Source organism: Fukomys damarensis, unplaced genomic scaffold (genome assembly GCF_012274545.1).
Source record: "Fukomys damarensis isolate Sample0158 unplaced genomic scaffold, DMR_v1.0_HiC HiC_scaffold_15, whole genome shotgun sequence".
Taxonomy (NCBI): domain Eukaryota; kingdom Metazoa; phylum Chordata; class Mammalia; order Rodentia; family Bathyergidae; genus Fukomys; species Fukomys damarensis.
In genome coordinates this window covers 57,286,614-57,308,977 of record NW_022900927.1, presented here as the reverse complement: position 1 = coordinate 57,308,977, position 22,364 = coordinate 57,286,614, and the positions used below count along the sequence as shown (strand labels likewise).

General features: G+C 40.8%; 1 protein-coding gene across 11 annotated transcripts in view; it reads right to left on the bottom strand.

The window, feature by feature from the left end:
* The window catches only part of Cfap54 (cilia and flagella associated protein 54), a 267,711-nt gene that overhangs the window by 242,256 nt on the left and 3,091 nt on the right, over positions 1-22,364 (bottom strand). For 10 of the 11 annotated variants that reach the window (XR_781214.3, XR_781213.1, XM_033763843.1 and 7 more), the window contains exons 2-5: positions 15,550-15,655; positions 11,805-11,948; positions 9,708-9,879; positions 5,405-5,463 (exon numbers count right to left, since the gene is read on the bottom strand). Coding sequence is in view for 9 of the 11 variants with exons in the window: in XM_033763843.1 (XP_033619734.1) it covers positions 5,405-5,463; positions 9,708-9,879; positions 11,805-11,948; positions 15,550-15,655 (481 nt within the window). In the remaining 2 variants the exon portion in view is untranslated. Of the gene's footprint in view, positions 1-5,404; positions 5,464-9,707; positions 9,880-10,245; positions 10,284-11,804; positions 11,949-15,549; positions 15,656-22,364 lie in introns of those variants that run through there. The other variant, XM_010629157.2, reaches the window with a different exon arrangement.

The following is a 22,364-nucleotide window of genomic DNA, read 5'->3' as shown; positions in this document are numbered from 1 at the left end:
CCATCTCAGGCCCTGGATTCCACATCTCTGCTGAGTCGGCCCGAGGCTGCCATATTCCTGCTTTGGCTATTGCTGCTGACATGGTCGCTGTCCACTAACCTGGCCACAGTGGAAAGAGACGCAAAACTCACAGTCATCAAAACCCTTTGAGTCTCTGTCACACACATCCACTGCTTCCCGACAACCCCTATTTTGGATTTCTGCATTTGGATCGTTGTGGTTTGCGGGATTTCCAAAATTCCTCAGGACTGGTGGTATTAGAGATTTCACAATTCAAAATTAAAAAAAAAAAAAAAAAGCTTCACTTAACAGTTGTTCCCAACATATTTGGGTTTGGCATTAAAGAAAATCACAGATTTGCATGCCAGAAGGGATTTTACGATTAACCTAATCTGATTCTAAGAGGCTAAACTGCTTCTAAGCAATAGACCCAGGGCTGGAATTCAGCTCTTGGTCTCCCCGGTGCAGATTCTTTCCACTGCACACAGAGAGCAGCCTCGACAGAGCGGAGAAGCTCACCACAAACACGCAGGGGCCTGGAAAACCATCTTTCAGCATAGAAGATGCAAAGCCATAGAACAGATGACTTGAAGTGTAGCATTTTTCCTTATCTCTACAAGGCGGTGATGATTATGTCTGTTAATAGGAAAACGATGGGACATAGCAGGCCTATTTATTTTTTTAAAATTTGTGTTGAGATGTAGCTCAGGGATAGAGTGCTGGGAAGAATGGAGGAAAGGCGGGAAAGAGAAATGGGAGGGAAGAAGAAAGGAAGGAAGGAGGGAGGGAGGGAGAGAGGGAGGAGGGAAAGGGGAAGGGGGGAGTGGGAAGGATTATTTGAAAACCACATTCTATCTACATTCAAAATATGGGTCCAGCAAGACCGTGCTTCAGGTGTCGTTAGGAAAAATAATTCATCAACTCCGCCACAGGGTGGCACTGCAGCTCCACATATATCTGCCTACAGTATTTGAGGAAAATGACACAACCAATTTAAAAGTTGATTTAAAGTTTCTGGAAGGGTATGTGGAACCACTAATTGCTTGAGCCAAATATTTTACCAAGCTACTTCACTTTTATAGCAAAGTGAAACAGAAATCAATAGTTTTTGTCTTTGTTTTAAGAATAAATGGATTCCACTGTGTCCCTCAATGTCTGCTAAGTCTTATACTATGGTTTTAGATGCCACAGGAGAGACTAGGTTATTCCATACACAAAGGCAAAGTTGCTGTGTGTATTTGTGGGAAGAAGTTTCAGATATCAGACCTCCATGTGTTCCTTAAATTTAAGCCAGGGTTCTGCCACACTCCATTCAGGGAGAAGCCCCTGCTTAGTCCGGGTCTTCCAGATCTCTTTGGGAATACAGGGTGGTAACAGAAAAAGGCCAACCCCTCCCACACAGCCCACCACAAGGACAATGGTCATGCTAGGAGACAATGTAGTGAACAGATGTGTCACTCCAATGGGGCTGCACAGAGTCACACAGGCTCTGGCCTCAGTGCACCTCTAACCTCAGGTGCGACCTTGAAGGGATGTTGTTGACTCAGCTTTAGCATCACCACCTGTAAGAAGGGAGTAACAACAGTGCCTTTCTCAAAAACAATGGGAGGATTAAATGGACGGCTTCACAAAAGGGCCTAGCACTATACTTGATAGATGGTAGACATCCATTCAATGTCACCGATGACGCTAACAACGGTGAAAATAGTTCCCACCTCATAAAACCGTGTCACCATTGTGTATGGAAAGCCCTTCACGGAACAGGGATTCAGTAATAAGGACGAAGGGTACCCGTGAGGCCTGCATCCTATACAAAATGAGTGTTTACATATCTCGCAGCTATAAACATGGGTGTGCATGTTTCACTGTGGTATGATGTTTTTAATTCTTTCCCCACCCAGGGGAATCACAGGGTCAGATGGAACTTCCAGCTTTAGCTTCGTAAGGACTCTCCATACCGATTTCCACAGTGGTTGCACCAGTCTACACTCCCACCAACAGTGGAGCAGGGTTCTTTTTTCCCCCTACAGCTTTGCCAACCTTTGTCATTGGTTGATTTCTCGATGGCAGCCATTCTTTCTGGAATGAGACTGTTTTAATTTGCATCTCTCAAAAAATTGGTGATGGTGAACATTTTTTCCTATATTTATTTGTCATTTCTACTTCATCTGAGAAGCGTCTGTTCATTTCAGATGCACATTTTGCCTTGGGTCTTTAAATTCAGAGGGTCTGACTTTTTTGAGTTCTTTATATATTCTAGATAGTAGTCTTTTGTCTTTGGAACAGCTGGAAAAAATGTTTTCCCACTCTGAATGTTGTCTCTTCACTCGGTGGTTTCTTTTGCTGTGCAAAAGTTTTTTATAAGATGAGATCCCAGTTGTTGATACTTTGTAATATTTCCTATGCAATTAGGTTCTGATAATAAAGTCTTTACCCACATCTGTGTCTTTGAGAGTTCTACCTATTCAGTCTTCCAGCAGATTTAGTGTTTCTATTTTAATATTCAGATCGCAAATGCCCATCAATGAATGAATGCATAAAGATTTATTTGTATACAATGGAGTACTACTCTCCTGTGAAGGATAGACTTGAGACATTTCTAAGTAAATGGATGCATCCTGAGACCATACTCTTAAATGAAATAAATCAGACACATGTGTTTAAATGTCTCATTGTTTCTCTACGTGAGAAACAGAAAGGACAAATAAAGACCAAACTATATGATAGATATTGAGAAATAGGAAGAAAATGTTCAAATGGGAAGGGGAACAAAGGAGAGAAAAGAAGGAAAGGAGGGAAGAGAAAAAAGAATAGAAGGAAAAGTGGAAAACAGAGCGTTTGTAAATAAGAAGGGGAAGAAGAGCAGAAGAGAGGGGAGGGGGAAAAAAGAAGAATCAAGATATACCACATACAGGTACAGATTCCCTACGATGAACGTGATCATTATGTCTAACTAAAGTGCAACAATAAAATCAATTTTTAAAAATCAATTTTAAAGAAGTAAATGGCAGTTTGCAGGAGATATCACCCCTGTCCCGAGTGTCATTAATTTGCAGTGAGCAGAGCAGCAAAGTACACAGAAAAAAATGAGTGGAAGTAAATGAGTTGAAATTTGGATAGACCTTTCTGAGTTTAACTTATGGGAGATGAAGTTTCCATGTGCCAATAAGGACTAATTTCAACATTCCTCTAAGTTCCACAGAAAGTAATGAAATTTCCATCTGAAAACAAGTTTTTTCTTAATCTTTGATCCACTCTTCTGTGAAGCTTACTATGCACTGATGACTTACTAATTTGTAACCATATAACTGTCTCATAAAAATTAAGTAAAATCATGCTTGAATGAATTTCCAGTTAGATGATTTGATTTTCTAAATGTAAATTCAATGTACAATATTCATATACTAAAAATGTAAGCTAATCAAGAATGCTGCCTATGACAGAACAAAAACACGGGTGTTTAAATTACTCTGGAATGACCCAAAGAACAACCCCAGGATCCCAGGTCTGGTTCTCCTTTTGTCTTATGCCTCATCAGACAAGAACTCTAAAGTTACTACAGAATTGGGGTCCCAGGTCCATTTGTAGCTTCATCTCAGGAATCAATGTACCAGCTGGGAGCTGGGGAATTCCTAGATGAAAATTAATTCCCTTCCTCTATTGACCAAACTGAAAGAGCTTCATTCTGATCCTCAAGTGCCCAATGCAAAACCACTCACCACCCGACAGCTCTCCCCTCCCTCCCCGCACTCCCTTCCCACAAAGCTGGCACCATATGACCGGCCTCCTCTACCACTTACTTTCCAGAGACAAACTCAAGTTACGTGAGGGGGAGAGGAACTGTCTTACAGGGGTTACTTGCAAGAAATGACTTTAAGATGACTGTCACATTGAATTACAATCCGCTCGATGTTAACAAGAATGAACACCAAGAGTTTGATGTTGGCACAGACGCCTCTGCCTTTGGAAGCTTTGGCAGGCAGACACCATGGCAGACCAGCTACATGGCTCTGCGAGGTGGTACAAGGGGAGCAACAGAAGCACACAAATTCTTGTTAGGAAGCCAACCGGAACGAACCGTAGAATCCTTGGGATCATCCGTATGCCAAATTTATATTATACCTGGGGCCGTCTCCCCTCAGTTTCATGTACACTCAAACTGCTGTCCGGAGTTTCTTCAGCCACTGTCAGTAATAAAGGTTCGGTTTGATTTTGTTTTAATTTGAGAAAGAAGATTTGCAGTGTTACCCAGTGAGGATGTGTTTATTTTTTAGGTGTTGTTAAAGTGTGTTTTGAGGAAAGAAGTTCCTCTCTTGAGCGTCAGACTACTCAGGGTGAGCGCTCACATGCAATAAAGCTGAATTAAAGTAGTGGTGTTTCAGCTGCCAACAACTCCAGCAGGGTCTCGGTGGAAGTATATTTACCCTTCTTGGCCTACATTACAATGAATGGAAAATAAATGCAGAAAATAAATATGTCTCCTGCTGACAAATGTGCCACCAGCATTGTAAGAAAGTCAGAAGATGTGTCAACAGCCTCCTCAAGCAAAACTAAGCAGTGAGCTCTGGTAAGTGAGAGTCATGTTATAAAACAGAACTCCCTGCCCTCACCTTGTGAATGAGTTAGAGTTTGGGTGTTCACTCACCCAGGTAGCATGTAGGCCAAAAGTAATCTCCAAGAACTGCACAACATATATACAGGGTGATCACAGTTTATCAATCTAACCTGGACACTTTTGAAAGTAAAAGAGAGTGCTATTAATAACTACTCCAGCTAACAGGGGTAGTAGCACACACCTGTAATCCCAGCACTCAGAAGGCTGAGGCAGGAGGATCGCCATAAGAGGGAGGCCAGCCAGGGTTATATAGAGAGTTCAAGGTCAGTCCCTGTCTCAAAACGGCAAAAATTACTAGAGGACAAGAAGCATCGGCAAGACTGTCCCGTGTGTGCTGGGATGGACGGTTCCCTTACCTAGAGATAGAGGAACCCCAGAAGGGTGTTTATCATCAAGTGTGACAAGTATGACCGGTGGCCAGATGGAGGGACACTGGGGAGTACTTATCATTTGGGGAAATTCATTTACTTTTTATTAATACTTTATTGTCCACCACATTTTCACATATGATTATGATGAGAGTAAAACTAATACCACTAAAATTATGTAATATGCATAGTCTCGAACCTTTTATAACAAATTCACCAAATAGTATTTAATGTATGGTATAATAAAAACCATAAGAAACAACAGGAAAGCCGGGGATTTAGCTCAGTGGCACCGCACCTACCTCGCAAGCACAACGTCCTGAGTTCGATCTCTGGTATGCACGTGCACACACACACACACACACACACACACACACACACGGAAATAAGGAGGGGAAAACTTGGTCAGTACATTTCATACCTTGGAAGAATAACCTATGATCATCAGTTTTCTGCAAATGGTGTAAATGTAAATGGTACCTGGGGGGAGAAAAAGGTGGTTAACATGTGTCACACTCAAACGATGGCAACTATAGCCCCAACCTCTGAAGTTCAAGTCTGTGGTTCTGTGATTAAGTTCTGTGGATTCAGGAGAAAATCTCATAAGAGTAGAGAGTCATCATTACAATTTTTCTTGTGGAATTTTATCTTGTAGAAAAAAATCATTAAAATAACAAATATAGCCATATTTCAAATACGTTGAAAAAAAATCATCTTAAAGGCAATTCAAGTTATGAAATATACTGAACAAAAGAATTTTTACTGGCATAATTTATGTACTCTGGTTTTACTAATGCATATAAAATGTAATTACTTCCCATGGCTCCATTATGGCTGAGAAACTAAAGATTTATCTCCGAATAAGATTAGAAAACATATTTGATCAGCATGACATAATACTGAAGCTCATGATAATTTTAAAGTCATAATGTCTAGCAGCTTATGCTATATTCATTTGTAGTCTCACATAACATTGATCCCCTTATTTATATGTCCTCTAAGCAGTCTAATGAAAAGTGGCATTTTATTACTATGCGATTTAATGTTGGGACATTAATGAAATGAGGAGAGAAGGCTGGTGGCACAGTTACAGGGAGGAGGGGAGAACGTCACCCTCCACCAGCGGCTGAACACAAGGATGGTTCCCGTGTTGTAAACGCGCCCAGAGGAAGATGGCACAAGGTGGGGTGGGTAGGGGAAGGGTAATAAGGGAAAAGAAAAAAGTGTGAGATAATGCAAAGATGGAAATAAAGTGTTTGCAGATGGGGAGGGGAGCAGGGGGTAAAGGGAGGGCAGGGACAAGGGGAAAAAATGAGAACCCAGACTACCTGTCATGTAGAGGTACAAGATCCCAACAATGAATGTAACTGTACTATATCCCTAAAATGTACCAATAAACTCAATTAAAGCTGAAAAAAAAAACATTGGGAAAATTTAGTTTATCAAAACATAATCATTGATTTGTAAAGATAAAAATAAAGAAGTCCATAATCACACAAAAAAAGGGCATGTGACTGTGGTGACAACTGGTCTAAATATTGTCTGCAAAATATCCAGTCTAAAATTCATAACCATCAAAATTCAACAATCAGGAAGCCTACGTTCATGTTTAAACTTTAAAAGCTTCGAAGAAAGCAGCATCTGCTCCCAAACATACCCCTGATTAAAACACACCTGAAAGCATAATAAGCGCTTGTTACACCAAATCAGTGACAAAAACACTGAATAAAACCCAAGATTCTGATGGCCCCTCGAGCGTCACAGAGAAGGCAGCTGGTCCTTCATGCTGAGGACTTGGCCCTCTGGGGTGACGGTGCTCAGGCCTTGGAGTCGCTCATTTCATCCAACACCCACTGGGGAAGAAACCACTCTAGCCACCCTGCTCTTAGCAGCTCAAGCCCAGAATACATATTATCTCCACTTAGCTTTGTTAGCCTTTACTTTTAACATTTAAAAATAAAACTCCATGACTGTGTTTCTTTGTAGGAAAAAAAAAAGTGTCACCAAGTATGAGTGTGCACAGGAAACGCTTACTCCCCACAGGACACGTGACTCAGGTGTAAGCCAGGAGCCTGAACAAACCCGGCAGGGACGGAGAGCTGGAAGTCAGCAGAGCCTCAGGAGACAGGAGACAGGAGACAGCCCTCAAGAATGACAAGGGCCCTCTGTGTCTCAAAATGCGCCTCCAACCTTTACAGCCTGAATGTGTCCTGGCTGTAACTGAATAGTTCTTTGACAGTTCAGGAACTTGGCCTGGCTCACAAACTCCCCCCGCAGAAGCCAGACTGCAGAGTAAATGGTATAGCGTGGAACGTGGACTGAAACTTGATGGTCTCAGCGTATTTCTGGAAGTTGGTTTTGTTTCACTTTGGTCCAACATGAGTTCACACCTAATCATGTGACTGCTTTTCAACAAAGATGGCCACCATCAAAAAAGCTGAGAGTCTAAATGAATTGGGTTCTGGTCAACTGAGAAGGATGATGCTATCCAAGGATAATCCACCTACTTAGCTTTCATAAAGAATCAAGATTGGTTAAATATCTCAGGAAACCAAGCATATATATGTATAATAGTTAATTAAAAGAAAATAAAAAGCCAGGTATGGTGGTGTACACCTGTGATCCAGCACTCTGAAAAGCTCAGGCAGAAGGATCACATGTTCGAGTCCAGCCTGGACAACTTAGCAACTTAATAAGACTCTGTCTCAAAATAAATATTAAAATTAAAAATTTAAAGGGGCTGAGAATATAACTCAGAGTGAAGGCCCTCGGTTCAATCCCCAGTCACACACACACACACACACACACAGAGTTGTCTGAATGAAAGGTCAAATGTATTTTGATAAATACATTTGACCTTTCACTCAGATATATTTTGGACTACTTCAATACCAACTTACCACAACTTCAGGGTCGGTGCACTTGTTAATCCCCTTGTTGGAACAGCCTTTCCCCAAAGATCCGGGTGGTTCACTCCCCAGGTTCCTTCCCGTCTTTGCTCAGCTGTCCTTTCAGTGAGGCTCCCTGACCATTCCAGCTAAAGTTGCAGGCCACCCCCAGCCCAGCCCCTTCTCTCTCTCCTCCTCACCTTTATTCTTTTCCACCAATTCTGACTGTGAAACATCATCTCCCTGCAGTCAAGGTAAGCAGGAGAACAGTTTGTACCATGCCTGTGTCCCCAGCTCCCAGGACAATGCCTGGTTCGTGAGATGATTTAATAAACCGTAGACGAATACACTGATGCAAGGACAGTAGTTGGTGAAACAAAGTCCAGTATGTGTATCTCCCATAACCCTGGACATTGCTCCCAGAAAAGTCTCACACCATCTATAAAAAGACATGCACAGAGGCATCTGGTGCAGAATCATGAGAGGTAGGGCAGACCTAATGTCCATCCCAAACACATCAGTAGGCAGAGTTAACAAACCAGGTGTCCATCCGGGAAGCCCACTAGCTTTGTCTGTTGCATCTCTGTCTGAACTTAAAAGCACGCAAGGTGGAATCCCGCCTCACCTTTGCACTCCCTAAGCAAGGCCCAGCTACATCCCAGCCCTGTTCCTGCTCTGCTGTTCCCACCAAGAGGCACAGGAGAGGAGAGTGGTGACTAATGGAACTGAGGGTCCACTTGAGACAATCAGCCACAAAGGCTTAACCATCCCTGAGCTGAAAAAGCTTATCCAAGTCCGCTGCATTCCAGGCAGCCAATGTGAAGTCAAATTTCAACCAAAATATAATATGGGATGAATGGAGAAAGAAAAGGCTGATAAATATACATACACACATATATGAGACGAAGGGAAATCCAATATATTTTTCTTGGAGTTATTGAGTTACTTTGTCCTGGTCTTAACACACATCAAAACACTGTCACTTTTAATTTTTGTTTAAAACTATACTACCCAATGGGCCAAGGGTGTAGCTCATTGGTAGAGCACTTGCTTAGCATGTGCAAGGCCCTGGGTTCAATTTCCAGCACCAGCTCCACAAAAAAGAGAGAAGAAAAAAGAAGGGAAGGGGAGGGGAGGAGAGGGGAGAGATTATCCCTTCCAAACACCATCAAATATATGCGTATTGTATATACCCACATATATGTATACAGTATATACACATAAAACATACCTATATGATATATATGCATTTAATGCATACATATACGTATATATTTTCCAGAGAACAATATAGTAACTGAGTGTAACCCCAGAATAGAGAAAAACAATGTTACATTTTCTAGCTCAGATTCACTTCTTCACAGACACATTTAAGGTACATGCATGTAGCTATAGATACATGCATGTGCGTGTGTATTCTCAGAGCTCCTCATTCAATATCAAGTAGGGGGAAGATGTTGCTGAGCACAAGGGGAAAAGCATGTGCCAAGGCCTTGCAGGAGAAGACAAACAAAGGGATGGTGCTCAGGACCAGTCTGACCCGCAGCGTCCCTGGACCCTTGTCACTTGTCCCTTACCCTTCCCCGCTTATTAACCCAAACCGATCAATCCCCACAGCCTCCGACCCTTCCTTCAGGGGGAAGCCTAGAAAGACCCTGCTTGGCGGACGAATTAAAATGTAAATCACATGTTAAATTTAAAAAAGACACTCTATCATGAATTGCATACATTTTCTAAATCACAAGGTAATCGAGTTTCCCTCACATGGGCATTTACATAACTTTCGAGTGCCGCGTGGAAAGTGCAGCGTGGAAAGTGCAGCGTGTTGGTGCTTACCGTTGAAGACAATCCAGCAAAGACGCTCCTGGGGCAGAGCCGCCTGCATGATGAGCCTTAAGGAGGACAAGATCTGCAGACACTGGCTCACCGAGTCCTTGTTCTGCAGGTTCACATCGCTGTCACAGACCAGCTGGTAGTTGCAAATATTTTTGCCAGACAAAGCATGAAACTGAAACACATGGGAAAACAGAAATAAGGCTTATGCAACTCAGGAAAGCATTTCTCAAAAATGTAGAAAGTTAAAATAGAAACAATGGTGCAAAATTAGTGTAATAGAGTGACACAGAAAGAAACAAGCTCGGTTTCTTCAAAACATCCACTTAGTCAGGTTTGGCTTTTCCTAATCAAAAGAAACTCAAATGGGGATTTAGCTCAGTGGTTCCACCGCCTGCCTCACAAGTGCAAGGACCGGAGTTCAATCCCGGTACCAAGAAAAACAAAAAGTCCTATTAGCAAAGAGGTAAAATTGAACCAACTTTTGCAAACCCACCCAGCAGAATTTTAACCTCTTTGTTGATTTAGATGTGACTATTACCATTACTCAATTCATCCAGTAAATGTTGATCAGGAGTCTCTGTTTGTCACACTCTTCTAGGTGAGAAGCTTTCCAAGACAAGGAAGAAATGAGCCCTGCTCTCAGCAGAGGAAGAGTTCCTGGCACACACAGCATCAGGGGTGCTTACGGAGGCTGCTGTGGTCAGCTGAGTGTCTTCTGTGAGTCTGGATAAAAAGCTGTTAACTCAAGAGATGAGACTGCAGAGTCAGCCCAGGGGCAGACCATGGAGAATGTTCCCTGTCACTCTGAGGAATTTGATCTTTAGCCAAAAGGCAAAGGCAAAATCAGTGGTGATTTATCCTTAAGAGATTGAATCTGACAAAGTGTGGCGAATGCATTGGGGACTGTGGGGTGAAAGTGCCACACCAGGAGGCTGGAAGAGACTTTTCTGTGCTCTTCCCAATGGGATGCCAACCTGTACTGCCCAGGATTCTCACTCCTGCTTCTGTACCTGTGTCCTGACCCAATTGAGCTGTTCAGGGGTCCCCAACCATGCCTTCAGATCTTCTGCTTGTTAGCCAACCAACACTGTTCCCAAAGCTTCAAAGAGGCATCAAGTTTGGAAAAACACAATTTTGGAATCATCTCAGAGTTCAAACACCAACCCTGCCCATTGTTTTGGGCAGGCTGGGCTGGTTTCTTAATCCCTAATAAACTTCTTTTTTCTCATGTGTTAAAAAAAAAGAGTCTAACAGTTCCAAATCTTAGGACTGTAATGAGGCCTAATTAAGGTAATCATTCTTATAATACAGTTTTTTGAGGTTAGTGGGGATCAAACCTTGGACCTCTTGCATTCTAGGCAAGTGCTCTACCACTGAGTGACAGCCTCAGCCTTATATAATGCATTAGAAGAGGAGCAAGCACACGAGTTATTGATAGCAATGAATAAGAATACTGGTTAGCAGAAATCAAACATTATTTTCCTATCAAAAGATCCCCGTGGTACTGAGGGACTGATCCATGCATGGCCTTGGCACTCTGCTATGTCCCCAGTCCTCTCCCCACCCCACCCCCTTTCTTTCCACAAGGTCTCTAAATCATAAATTGCTCAGGCTGGGCTAGAACTTGTGGCCCACCTGCCTCAGGTCGCAGAGTGCCAGCATTACAGGTGCGCACCATCACACCCAGCCAAGAGCCATTCTTCCGCACTGTGAGATAAGCTTTATTTGCCTCTGTTTGAAATACGGCAATCATAGTATCTAACTCAAACATACTTATTGAAAGAATCGATTCTATTTTCCCAAATATTTTGCAAACTCAAACTCAAAACACTCTCTAAATATTAGTTATTATAACAATAACCTCTGCTAAATGAAAGCAATTATATTGACACAATCTGGAAATTCTTGTTACAAAATTAATAAATTCACTTCCTTATCCTGCTCTGAAAGCATTTATTAAGCAACTTACAACACATGGCCAGATGCTATGATAAACCAATAAAAGGCATTTAGAGGCTGTCCACACAATGACATGTTGCATAACTAATCATGAAGCATAGTTATTTTAGCTTTTTTTTTTAGGTTTTCTCATCTTACTGTAAGTCCAGCAGTTTTATCTCCAAAGCCTTTTGGGAAAAAGACAGCTTTGAATTGATTCACATCTGCTTTATTCTCATCAAAATGGGTAGCAAACTGCTGAAGATATCTCCCATAGCACTGCAAAAGGGCCAGTTTATATTCCTAAAATAAAGAGAGAACTCAATTTAAGTTTCAAAATATCATTGTAAGATTAAGCGATATTTCTGTTACTTGTAATAGTATCAGTATTGGTCATTAATATTTCTGCTATCACTACCACCCCCATTTTCCAAGTATAAACCATGTGACAGAAACCACATTATGCAATTAATATGCATTATTTTATTTAATTCCACACTCCACAAGACCTCTGTGATAAAGGGCCATTATGATCACGAAGAACATTCACTCAGATGCTATATGTGGTAAAATCTACAAATGCTCAAAAGTCCAACATCACCAGGTAGTAGGTAGTAGTAACCGCATACTCAATAGAGAGATGAGAGCCTTGCTTCTGGGACACTCCTGGGGTCAAAACGACAGGCGGAAGGGGAGGAGAAAGGAGAGGAAATGAAGACAGGGAGTGAGCTGGCTTGCTCAGCTTTGAGAGCTACACTGGGCCAACATGCCTATGCTCCCACCGAGTAAGCTGCCTCATTTCTGTCACCCATGTTTTTATGTCTTGGGAGAAAGAGGGGTCTAAACTTGAGAATTTTGCACAAGGGATGTGAGCAGTGCTCTAAAACTGATTTTGACACAACCTTTCCTTGCCTCCCTGCACTGTACCTACTTCTCCAGGAAAAGCAAAACGACAGCTACCTAGCCCCTTAGGAGGTATCCACAGTCCAATACTTTTGTTTATATTTCTGATGACTTGTCATTTGCTCACTAATTAATTCTGAATTTTTCCCATTCTAATGGATTCACATAATAAGTTCAAATAGGTTCAAAACAAGACTCTCCCATAACATGATCTTCATTATAATTAAAATAGAAATCAAATTAAAAACTGAGTTCATTTTCGGGATTATAAATGCCTTCAGTAGCCAGTTTTGCCATCAGGGAAACATAGATAGGAGTTTTTTATTGTTGTTCCTTTAATTGAATTTTAAAATACCCTCTCTAGGCCTTTCTATCAGAAACATTATGAATCCTTAACTCCTCCTACTTATCATCATCTTGCTTTATCAACTTCCTCCTCCCACTACCAATATCCCCCCAACCTGGTTACCCCTCCAAAAACTCCCGTCGTGCTGTGCACTGCCGGCTTCGCAGATGTAGAACTGGAACAACAGAAAGGAAGTTGTCTTCCATGTATCACCCAAACTGCTATCCCACTTCACATGGAGACAGCTAGGCTAGCCCTTCAGTCTCACAGGCTAATGAATAAATCGGGGGCTTTACAGTTAAAAAGTGGGCCAGTCTTCAAGGCTATACAATTAAGATAAAACACCAGGAGACAAAAGAATGGAAAGACAGCCCTGCCTTCAGACTATGAGGTTAGCAGATACCAAGAAGCCAGAGCCAAGACGTGAGATCGTGAGATCATTAAAAACAAACCCACGGGGCAGGAAAGTGACCTTCCCTAACGCAAACCCAACTAGGAACTCTCCCAGATAATAAGGAGCCAGTGCCAGCTAATACAGTTCCCTTCGCTGTATTAGCATCATAAAAATCACACCCTAGTGGACACCCAAGAGAGTAATGAGACGTGAGTGCCATGAAGAGGCTCGCTAAGAGCACTGATACTGAGAGACCAGGTCCTTGCCTACCCTGGAGATACCATGTTCACTGCTGTCCTGTGTTTGGGTCAGCCTGAGCTTCCTGCTTCCTGCCACTCTTTCCCCCTTGCACTACAGTATAAGAATAAAAGCCTTGTTGCTGTGCCAAGGTGCTTCTGTAGATTTTTCCGACAGGCCGAGCAAAAGAAGCCACGAGTCAGTAAGAACATGAACACAGCTCACACGGTGGGTCTCACCTAGTTTTGGGTTGTTTTGTTGTTGTTGTTGTTTTCTATATTTTTCCAAACTACTTTGTCAAGTTTCTAAGAGCCATGGTCCACATACATGGGGTTGAGGTTATCTCTAATTTTGGCAGAGGAAAATAACTCTCAGTTCTTTATTATGCAAGCTCTATCTCTTCTGTTTCTTCAGTAAACTTACCTCTCAGACCAAAAGAACTCAAGTCCAGAAAATAGAAGTGGGGAGAAGCCAAGAAATTGAAGACTGAGAAACTACTGGGTAACCCCCATGTCTGGAATAAATTCTTTCAGATAAAATAACTCTTTATCCAAAAACTTCATACTTTATCAAGGACTTAGGGGCTGGGCCAGCAGATGCCTGATGGGTGACTCAAGCAGGATAATGCTGGCATCTCTGCCTACATTCTCTTTCTCCCTTATTACCTTAAAATGTGGGTCCGATCCTTGTTTGTTAATCGCTCAAGGAGTGTCTGAATTATAAGATTTTACTAGCCCTAAATTTACCTAGCCTACTTCACCTTCCTTCAGAACTGAGGCACCAAGATGAGAGTTACTAAAGTAAGTTTCAGGATTTACAGGGACAACCAATTGCCAGCTTTTTAAAACCTCCAGTTCCAGACCCTGTGTAGCCATACCCCAAAGTGGCATGTCATCGCCTTAAAATTGCACCATGGATTTCTGAATAAACCAAAGCTTTGCAGACCAATCATAATGAGGTCTCCTCCAAGCAGGAGCAATTACGCCATGACTGGAACCAAGGGAACCCCCCTAACCAAGAACCATCATCTCATAATGCGAACAGAATTTCCCCTTCAAAGGATTTTGGCTCTCCTAGAAACAGTTCTGAGGTAACAATCAGACCAGGACTTAACCAGGATCACCTAAACTACCAGCCACACAGACACCTCACTATGCAAATCCCAACGCTTGGCCATTGTTCATTTCTATAAAACCCCAAAGTTTCTGTTAGGCCCCCCAAGACAGTTCTTGCATCCCTTTATCTGCCATTCCCAGCATGGTGGTACTGATTAAACCTCCTTTCCTGCCCTTTACCATTGCTTGTCCCCTTGATTGGTGTTATGAGACAGACAATAAGTCACCCCTGTTACAATCTTCCGGGCCAGGGATTTTGCCCTAAAACTCCTGTAATGTAGAATAATTTGGATCTACACCAGAACTTAAAAGAAAAACTCATATTATCATTAACTGAAAACCAAACTATGCCAAGGTCTTATCAAACCAAGCCCACTGGTGCAGAATTCCAAGGCATAGGCACTAAGATGATAATGCAAGCTCGGTCCTGGATATAATACTGAGCAAGAAACAGAGCGTGTAAGGAATGACTGCTAGAATCACATACAGAAAACATCCAGAAGGAGCTAAAAGCCATTAAAATGGGACACAGAACTAGACAACTTTACAGCGTGGCCAGTAGACATGAGAGCTGTCCAGTGGGCATGGCCAACCATGTGAAAAACAACAGGAAGTGGTGTCTGGGCTCCTTTGTGTAAGGTGGGAACACGATGACTCAGCACTTCCTGTTGTGTGCCTACCACACCCACCGTTAACCCCGCTAAGCTTCTTCCACCCCAGCCAGCCTCCTGTCTGTCAGGAACTTCTCAGCCCTGGAGAATTTCAAATACAAAATGAAAAAGCTCTTTCTGTATTCATGGTTCTTTTCTAAGAAAAAAAATCAAAATGTAAAATAGGAATGGAACATAGCCAAATAATAATTAGTTGAATGAGTTTTATTTTGGCTCTCCGTACTCCACAGGCACTCACTTTCATGCGACAAAGGCTATCTCCAACCTTCAGGAGCTTTTCATTGTAGTAGTCAGCTGGCAGCCGGGGGGCGTATTTGGTCCAGATATTGAACAAAGTGGTGGCACTAAAAATCATAAAATGACATCCTCAAAGTCAGCAGGAACCCTCAATCAATTATCAAACAATCCTTAAAAACTTACCTTGTGCTGTTTTTCCAATATGCCTTATTGTCAATGTTTAATTATTAATAATAAATGAAATTATGGTTAAAATTATCGCTTCCTGTGTGCCAAACACTGATTGAAGCCCTCTTTACATTACATTTTTTAATATGTGTTATTTCATAGAATAGTTTTAGGTTCATAGCAAAACTGAGAGGAAAGCACAGAGATTTTCCATCCACCTCCCCAGGTACAACCTGCCCCATTATCAACATCTGCCCCCATTTGTGGTACGATTGTTACAACTGACGAACCAACACTGACATATGATTACCACCCCAAATCCATAGTTTATCTTAGGTTCCCTCTTAGTGTTATATATCCGATGGGCTTGGACACTGACAGGCATCTACCATTATTATACCATGGAGAGTAGCTTCACTGTCTTTAAAATCCTCCATGTTCCACCTGTTCACCCATCTCTTCCTCCTCACTGTCTTTTAACCACTGATTTTTATTGTACTGTTTCCATAGGTTTGTTTTTCCCAGAATGTCACACAGTAGGCAGCCTTTTCAGCTTGGCTTTTTTCACTCAGTGATATGCATTTCAGTTTCCTTTCTGTCTTCTCGCGGTTTGATGTCTCATCTCATTTTAGCACTGACTAGTGCCACACTGAAGTACCAAGGTTAGTTTTTGCACTCATCTTCTGAAGGGCATCTTGGTTCTTTGCAAGTTTTGGCAATTACAAACAAAGCAGTTATAATTATCCACGTGCTAGTATTTTATATGGACACAAGTTTCTAAATGCTTTGGGTGAATACCAAGGGACGAAATTCCTGAACCATATAGTCAGGGTTTATTTAGATTCGTAAGAAACCCCCACACCTGCTTCCACGGTGCTATACTATTTTCATTCCCTCCAGCAAAGAAGGAGCATTCCTGTTACTCCAGCTCTTTGCCGGCATTTGATGTTGTCACTGGCCTGGATTTTAGCTCTCCTAATAAATGCATGAGGTATTTTACTGTTGCATTCCCCTGGTAACATAGGTTGTAGAACATATTTTCAAGTTTATTTGCCATCTGTCTTCTTTGCTGAGGTGTCTGATAATATCTTTGGTGCATTTTTTTCAACCAGGATGGTTTTATTTTTCTAATTGTTAACAGGGTTTTTCTAAATGTATGGTAACACTCCTATATCAAATATGTCTTTTGCAAATATCTTCTCCCAGTTTATGGCATTTCTTTTTATTATTTTCATAGTGTCTTTCATAGAACAGAAAATTTTATTCTTTTTATTAATTAATTTTTTTTAACTGGTGATCAAATTCAGGATGTTGCACTTGCGAAGCAAGCTGCGGCACCGAGTTAAATCCCTGGCCTGGAAATTTTTATTTTTAAGGAAGTCTATTTTATCAGTTCTTTCCTTCATAGATTATGCTTTTGGTGTTGTCCGCAAAAAATTATCATCAAACTCAAGGTCATATACATTTTTCTCCTATATTCTTCTAGGAATGTTATAGTTTTTCATTTTACATTTAAATATGCTACCCATTTTGAGTTCATTGTTTGTGATGAGTATAAGATCTCCAGCTAGATTCTTTTTTTTTCTTTGTGAGGCTGCCCAATTTTTCCAGGACCATTTACTGCAAAGACCATCTTTTCTCTATCATGTTCCTTTTGCTCTTTTGTCAATGATCAACTATTTCTAGGCTATGTACCCTTTTTTATTGACTCATTTGTCTATTCTGTTACTAGTATCACATTGTCTTAATTACTGTAGGTTTATATAAACCCCAAGATTGGGTAGTATCAATCCTCCGATTTCTTCAATATTATGTTGTCAGCTTTGTGTCTTTTGCCTACACGCACTTGTTTTCATTTCATTTGTGCAACTACCCCAAGATAAGAAATAACCCCAAGATAGAAAATAACAATATTCCTGAAAACAAGGGCCTTGACTGTGTTATTCAATGCCCAGACAAAAGAACAGTCAATAACTACTACCTATAGGTAATCAATAAATATTTGTTGAAAGGGTGAATGAGTGGTAATGAAATAATTCTTGTTCTTATTTGATTCATTCCTCTGAAGAGCTTAAGGGCTCAATATCCAATCAATCCTCTTAGGGCTATCCTTCCTCCCAATAAGTCAAGCATAAAGCATGCAGTATTCTCAAAACAGTTTCTAATTAGAATTATCAGGGTATCAGATCACTTCTTACTTTATTCACACCTTTATTAAAATTAACTCCTTCTCTCCCAGAAATTATAAATACCTCTAGAAAAAATCCTAGTGTCCCTTTAGAGTTGTCTAATCCAATCTTACAAATTTCTAGATAATTATAACGCTATTCACTGTATACTCCCAACCCAGAGTCATAAGTTAAAGTTCTAACTCTCAGTATGACTTTACAGTTTGGAGATGGGGTCTCTAATGAAGCAATTAAGGCAAAATGAGGTCACAAGAGTAGGGTTCTGACAAGATCCCAACAATGAATGTAACTGTACTGTATCCCTAAAATGTACTGATAAACTCAATTAAAAAAAAAAAAAAGAGTAGGGTTCTGGTCTGATGGGTTTCATGCCCTTACAAGAAGAGATAACAGAAAGCTTGCTTGCTTTCTCTTTCTCCATTCTTGTAAGGACCATAAGAGAGTAAACCAGCCTTCTACAAGCCAAGAAAATAGTTCACATAAGAAACCAACACCGATAAAACCTTGATCTGGGATTTCCGACCGCAACAACTACGAGAAAATAAGTTGTTGTTATGCCTCCCAGGGTATGTTATTTTGTTACGGCAGCCTGAGCTGGCTAATACCCACAGGGATCTAAACTTGGATTAGAACTGAAGATGGATCTAATATTTATGATGTATATGTTAAAATATTAACAAAACAACTTGGACAAAACCTGTCACTTCATTTGGGTAATAAATGAGACAGACTGAGTCACTGATTGAATGGGAGACAAAACATGCCTGCTTTTATGGACTAATCAATAACACTTTGTAGTAGATATAGGTATATATGTGTGTGTGTAATATATATATATACATATATGTGCATATATATTATATACATTATTATATATTATATACTATAGTATACACACATATATGTAAATATACATATATAAATAATACATATATAATATGTAATATATATATAATATATAACAAATGAAAACACCCAGTAAATAATGTGGCAAATGTAAAACACAGAACTTCGAAAATGGAAAATGTTTTGTTGATTTTTTTAACCTTATTTACTTTGATTTGCTACTTCATGAACTGTGACTGTTTTAGAATAAATATATATTGAATTCAAGAAATGCACCTAGTCTTGCTAGAATTCTTAAATTATATACATTCTTCCAAACTTGCAGGCAAGATGATGATGACTAGGTTTGTTCCTCATAAAGGGAAATATCAGCTTCATTAAATCAGTCAAGGTTATATAATAAGAAAAAGATTTTTTTTTTTTTTTTTTTTTTTTAGCAAATTGCAAGTTCAGGTTAGGAATGGCTTACATAATGATTAAACAAAAAGTATAACACACATTATCAAATGTACCTCATTCAAGAAGACAATGTGAGTGCACTTTATATTGCTGATTGATTATAGCTGCTACTGGATATTCAGAGCTTTCTAAAATAGAAGACCACAGCTGTGTAAGTAGAATACATGACTCTTACGTGCCTATAACAAAAGCATATTTGAAAAATATATCACATTTATTTAGTGACATTGCTGGCATTTCCAAATTGATATCGGAACAATGGAAATTCCAATAGTTATAAAAACAAATTTTGATTTGAAAACCACCACCCGTCAAGTGTTATGAATGCAACTTCACCTCCTGGGCTCCTAAGTGGTCTCTGTTCTTGCTCCAATTAAACATGACAGTATTTAAAACAAAAATTACATAAGGTCGTCCCCCTTACCAAAACCTCCCAAATGGTTCCCATTACACTTGAGATAAAGCAAACTCTTAAAAGTGATCTCTAAAACTTGCCAAAGTCCTATGTTCTCCTCTAATCTCGTTTGTTATGGCTTGTATCTGGAAACCTCCCCAAAGCCTCATGTGGTCAAGAAACATTTTCGAAGGTGGCTGGATTAGGGTGTGTGTATATGTGGATTAAGGGTGTGATGCTGGGATTAAGGGGAGGCAGGCTGCTGCTGCTGCTGCTGCTGCTGCTGATTGTTCTGCTGCTTCCTGCCTGCCTTGCTGGGGACTGTTTCTCCTCTGCCACGTGCCTGGGCCACACGGCCCTGCTTTGGAACCAGCTGACTATGGACTGAAAACCTCTACAAACTGTAAGCCAAGATAAACCTTCGAAAACCTCTACAAACTGTAAGCCAAGATAAACCTTTCCTTCTTTCACTTTGGGTGTCAGGTAATTTGTCTCAGCAATGAGAAAAGTAATTAAGACATTATCTCACACTTTGTTCTTTGTGCACCACGATTCTGCTAAATGGGCTTCAGTCCATCCCTCCAAAGTACTTGGCTCTTTCCTGCCAATGATTTTCCTGCCAGGGATCTTCTTCTATGCTTGTTTCCTCTGTTTATCTGATTGACTCCCAAGCCTCCTTCTAATCTCAGCCAAATGTCACTTCCCTTACCATTCTTTTGAAAGCAGGTGGCCCCTGCATTCTCCTGAAGTCACTGCTCATGGTCATCTGCTCTGCCCACCTGGTAGAATACTGCAACCTCCAGCCCCCAACTATGTGCCTTCTTTTTCTTCCTAGAACTCAGTTTCCAGGTCACTACAAAATGTGCCTATGTGATGTTTATTTTCTCCTCTGGAATATAAACTTTCAGGAGCAGGGGTATTTTTATCTGGCTCACTGCTGCAACCTCAATGCCTCTACCTAGCACAATGCCTGGCATGTAGAGGTGCTCAGCAGCTACATTTTTCATAACATTGTTTGTTTGTGTGTTAAATTAATCATTCATTGAAAGTTAATCTCCTTTTCTAGACTATAAACTTCACGAGCACAGAGTTTTATATCTATCTCGTTGATCACTGTGTAACAAGTGACTAGTGTAATGCCTGGTCCACAGCAGCCATTCAACACACTGTTGCATAAGTAAATCCCTAAACTGTGTGAGGTATTGGGTTGTTCAAGTTCAAGCCAATCCTTAACAACTGTGACTATCTTATCGTAGTCTGTTTAAAGAACAGATACCATCCTTACAGACAGATGGGCCCAACCTACTTTCCTGTATGTGATATTCACAAAGACAGAAAAAAGGAGCAATGACCCTTGAATTCTTACAATCCCAAATATTTACTGAATGTTTACTATGTCTCAATAGCACCAGGCTAGGCCCTGGAGAAAAGCAATGTAAAAGAGATATATTATTTCAAATAATCAGGGAGCCTACATTCTAATAAAGTAGGTAGACAATGCACAAAAAATAGAAAAAATATAAAATGATAGGTGAATCTCAATTGCAAAGACTCACTAAGGAGTTGACAACTGAGCTGCAATCTGAAAGAAGAGAAGGAACCAGATATTTGAAAATCAAGAGGAAGACTATCTCAAATGAAAGGAGACGGCAAATACAAAGACTCTGAGGTGAGACACAGAACTCTTCTGTGCTAAAGGCCGGTGAGAGAGGATGAGCAGAAAAGAGAGGGATCTTTCCACTGTGGAGGACACTGGAGAGATGCTAGCTTTATTCTAAAAGCAATGGTAAGCAGTAGAAAGACTTCAGATAAGAGTAGATGGTGTTTTAATAAAGATCACCCTGATTGCTATGTGAAGGACAGATGTGGGACCGAGTGGCTTCAGGGAAGATGTGGACCGGTGTTGGTTTGCACTGGAATGCTGGTGGTAGAGCTGGGGAGATAAAGCACAAACACAAAAAGTGTTTAAATACAAATGGAAAATTGTGAAATCCCTGAGTTGGGTATGGAATGTGCTCTCCTTGGTTAATTCTTGTCCTCATCTCACTGACCATCAGCTGGATTTGCCAGAGGTAATCATTCCTTCCCGTTTCCAGTACCCCAGGCACTTCCTTGTTTCCCTACCTCCTTGGAAGCTCCTCTCTGCTGTTTCCTTTGCACCCCTACTTCTCAGTATTGAAGCTCAGTCTTTTTCTCTCCTCTTCATCTACTCACTCCCTTAACTCCTCCATCAGGTGTCAGGATGTAAATGTCATTAATAGTCTGATTAATTCCAAACATGTATCTTTTCTGACCTTGAGATTCAAATGACCAGCTACTTAGTAACAGCTCTACCTGCATGTTGAGTTACACTCAATGTATCTACCACCAAGATCTTCATCTACCCGCTTCCTACTCAGAATCTGCTCTTCCCACAGTCAGCAGACCACCCAGCTCCTCCACACTGGTACCCTCCCGGTGCAGACTACCTCCTGCACAGAAATCCTCATTGATGGTCTCTACACCTCCTCATCTTTCTCACCTTTCCTGACTTTCCTGACCATGGTCTGCGTAATCCCATTTTAAGTTGCAACACTCATCTGATATTCTCCAATCCCATTCTCAGCTCTTTTTCTCCCTACCAATTATCTTGCTGTAAAATATATTTATAGCAGCCCTCCCCTTATCGGAGGAGATACATTCTAAGACCCCTAGTGTATGCATGAAACCAAACAATACTGAACCTGATATATATAATATATTATAATTATTAATTAATAT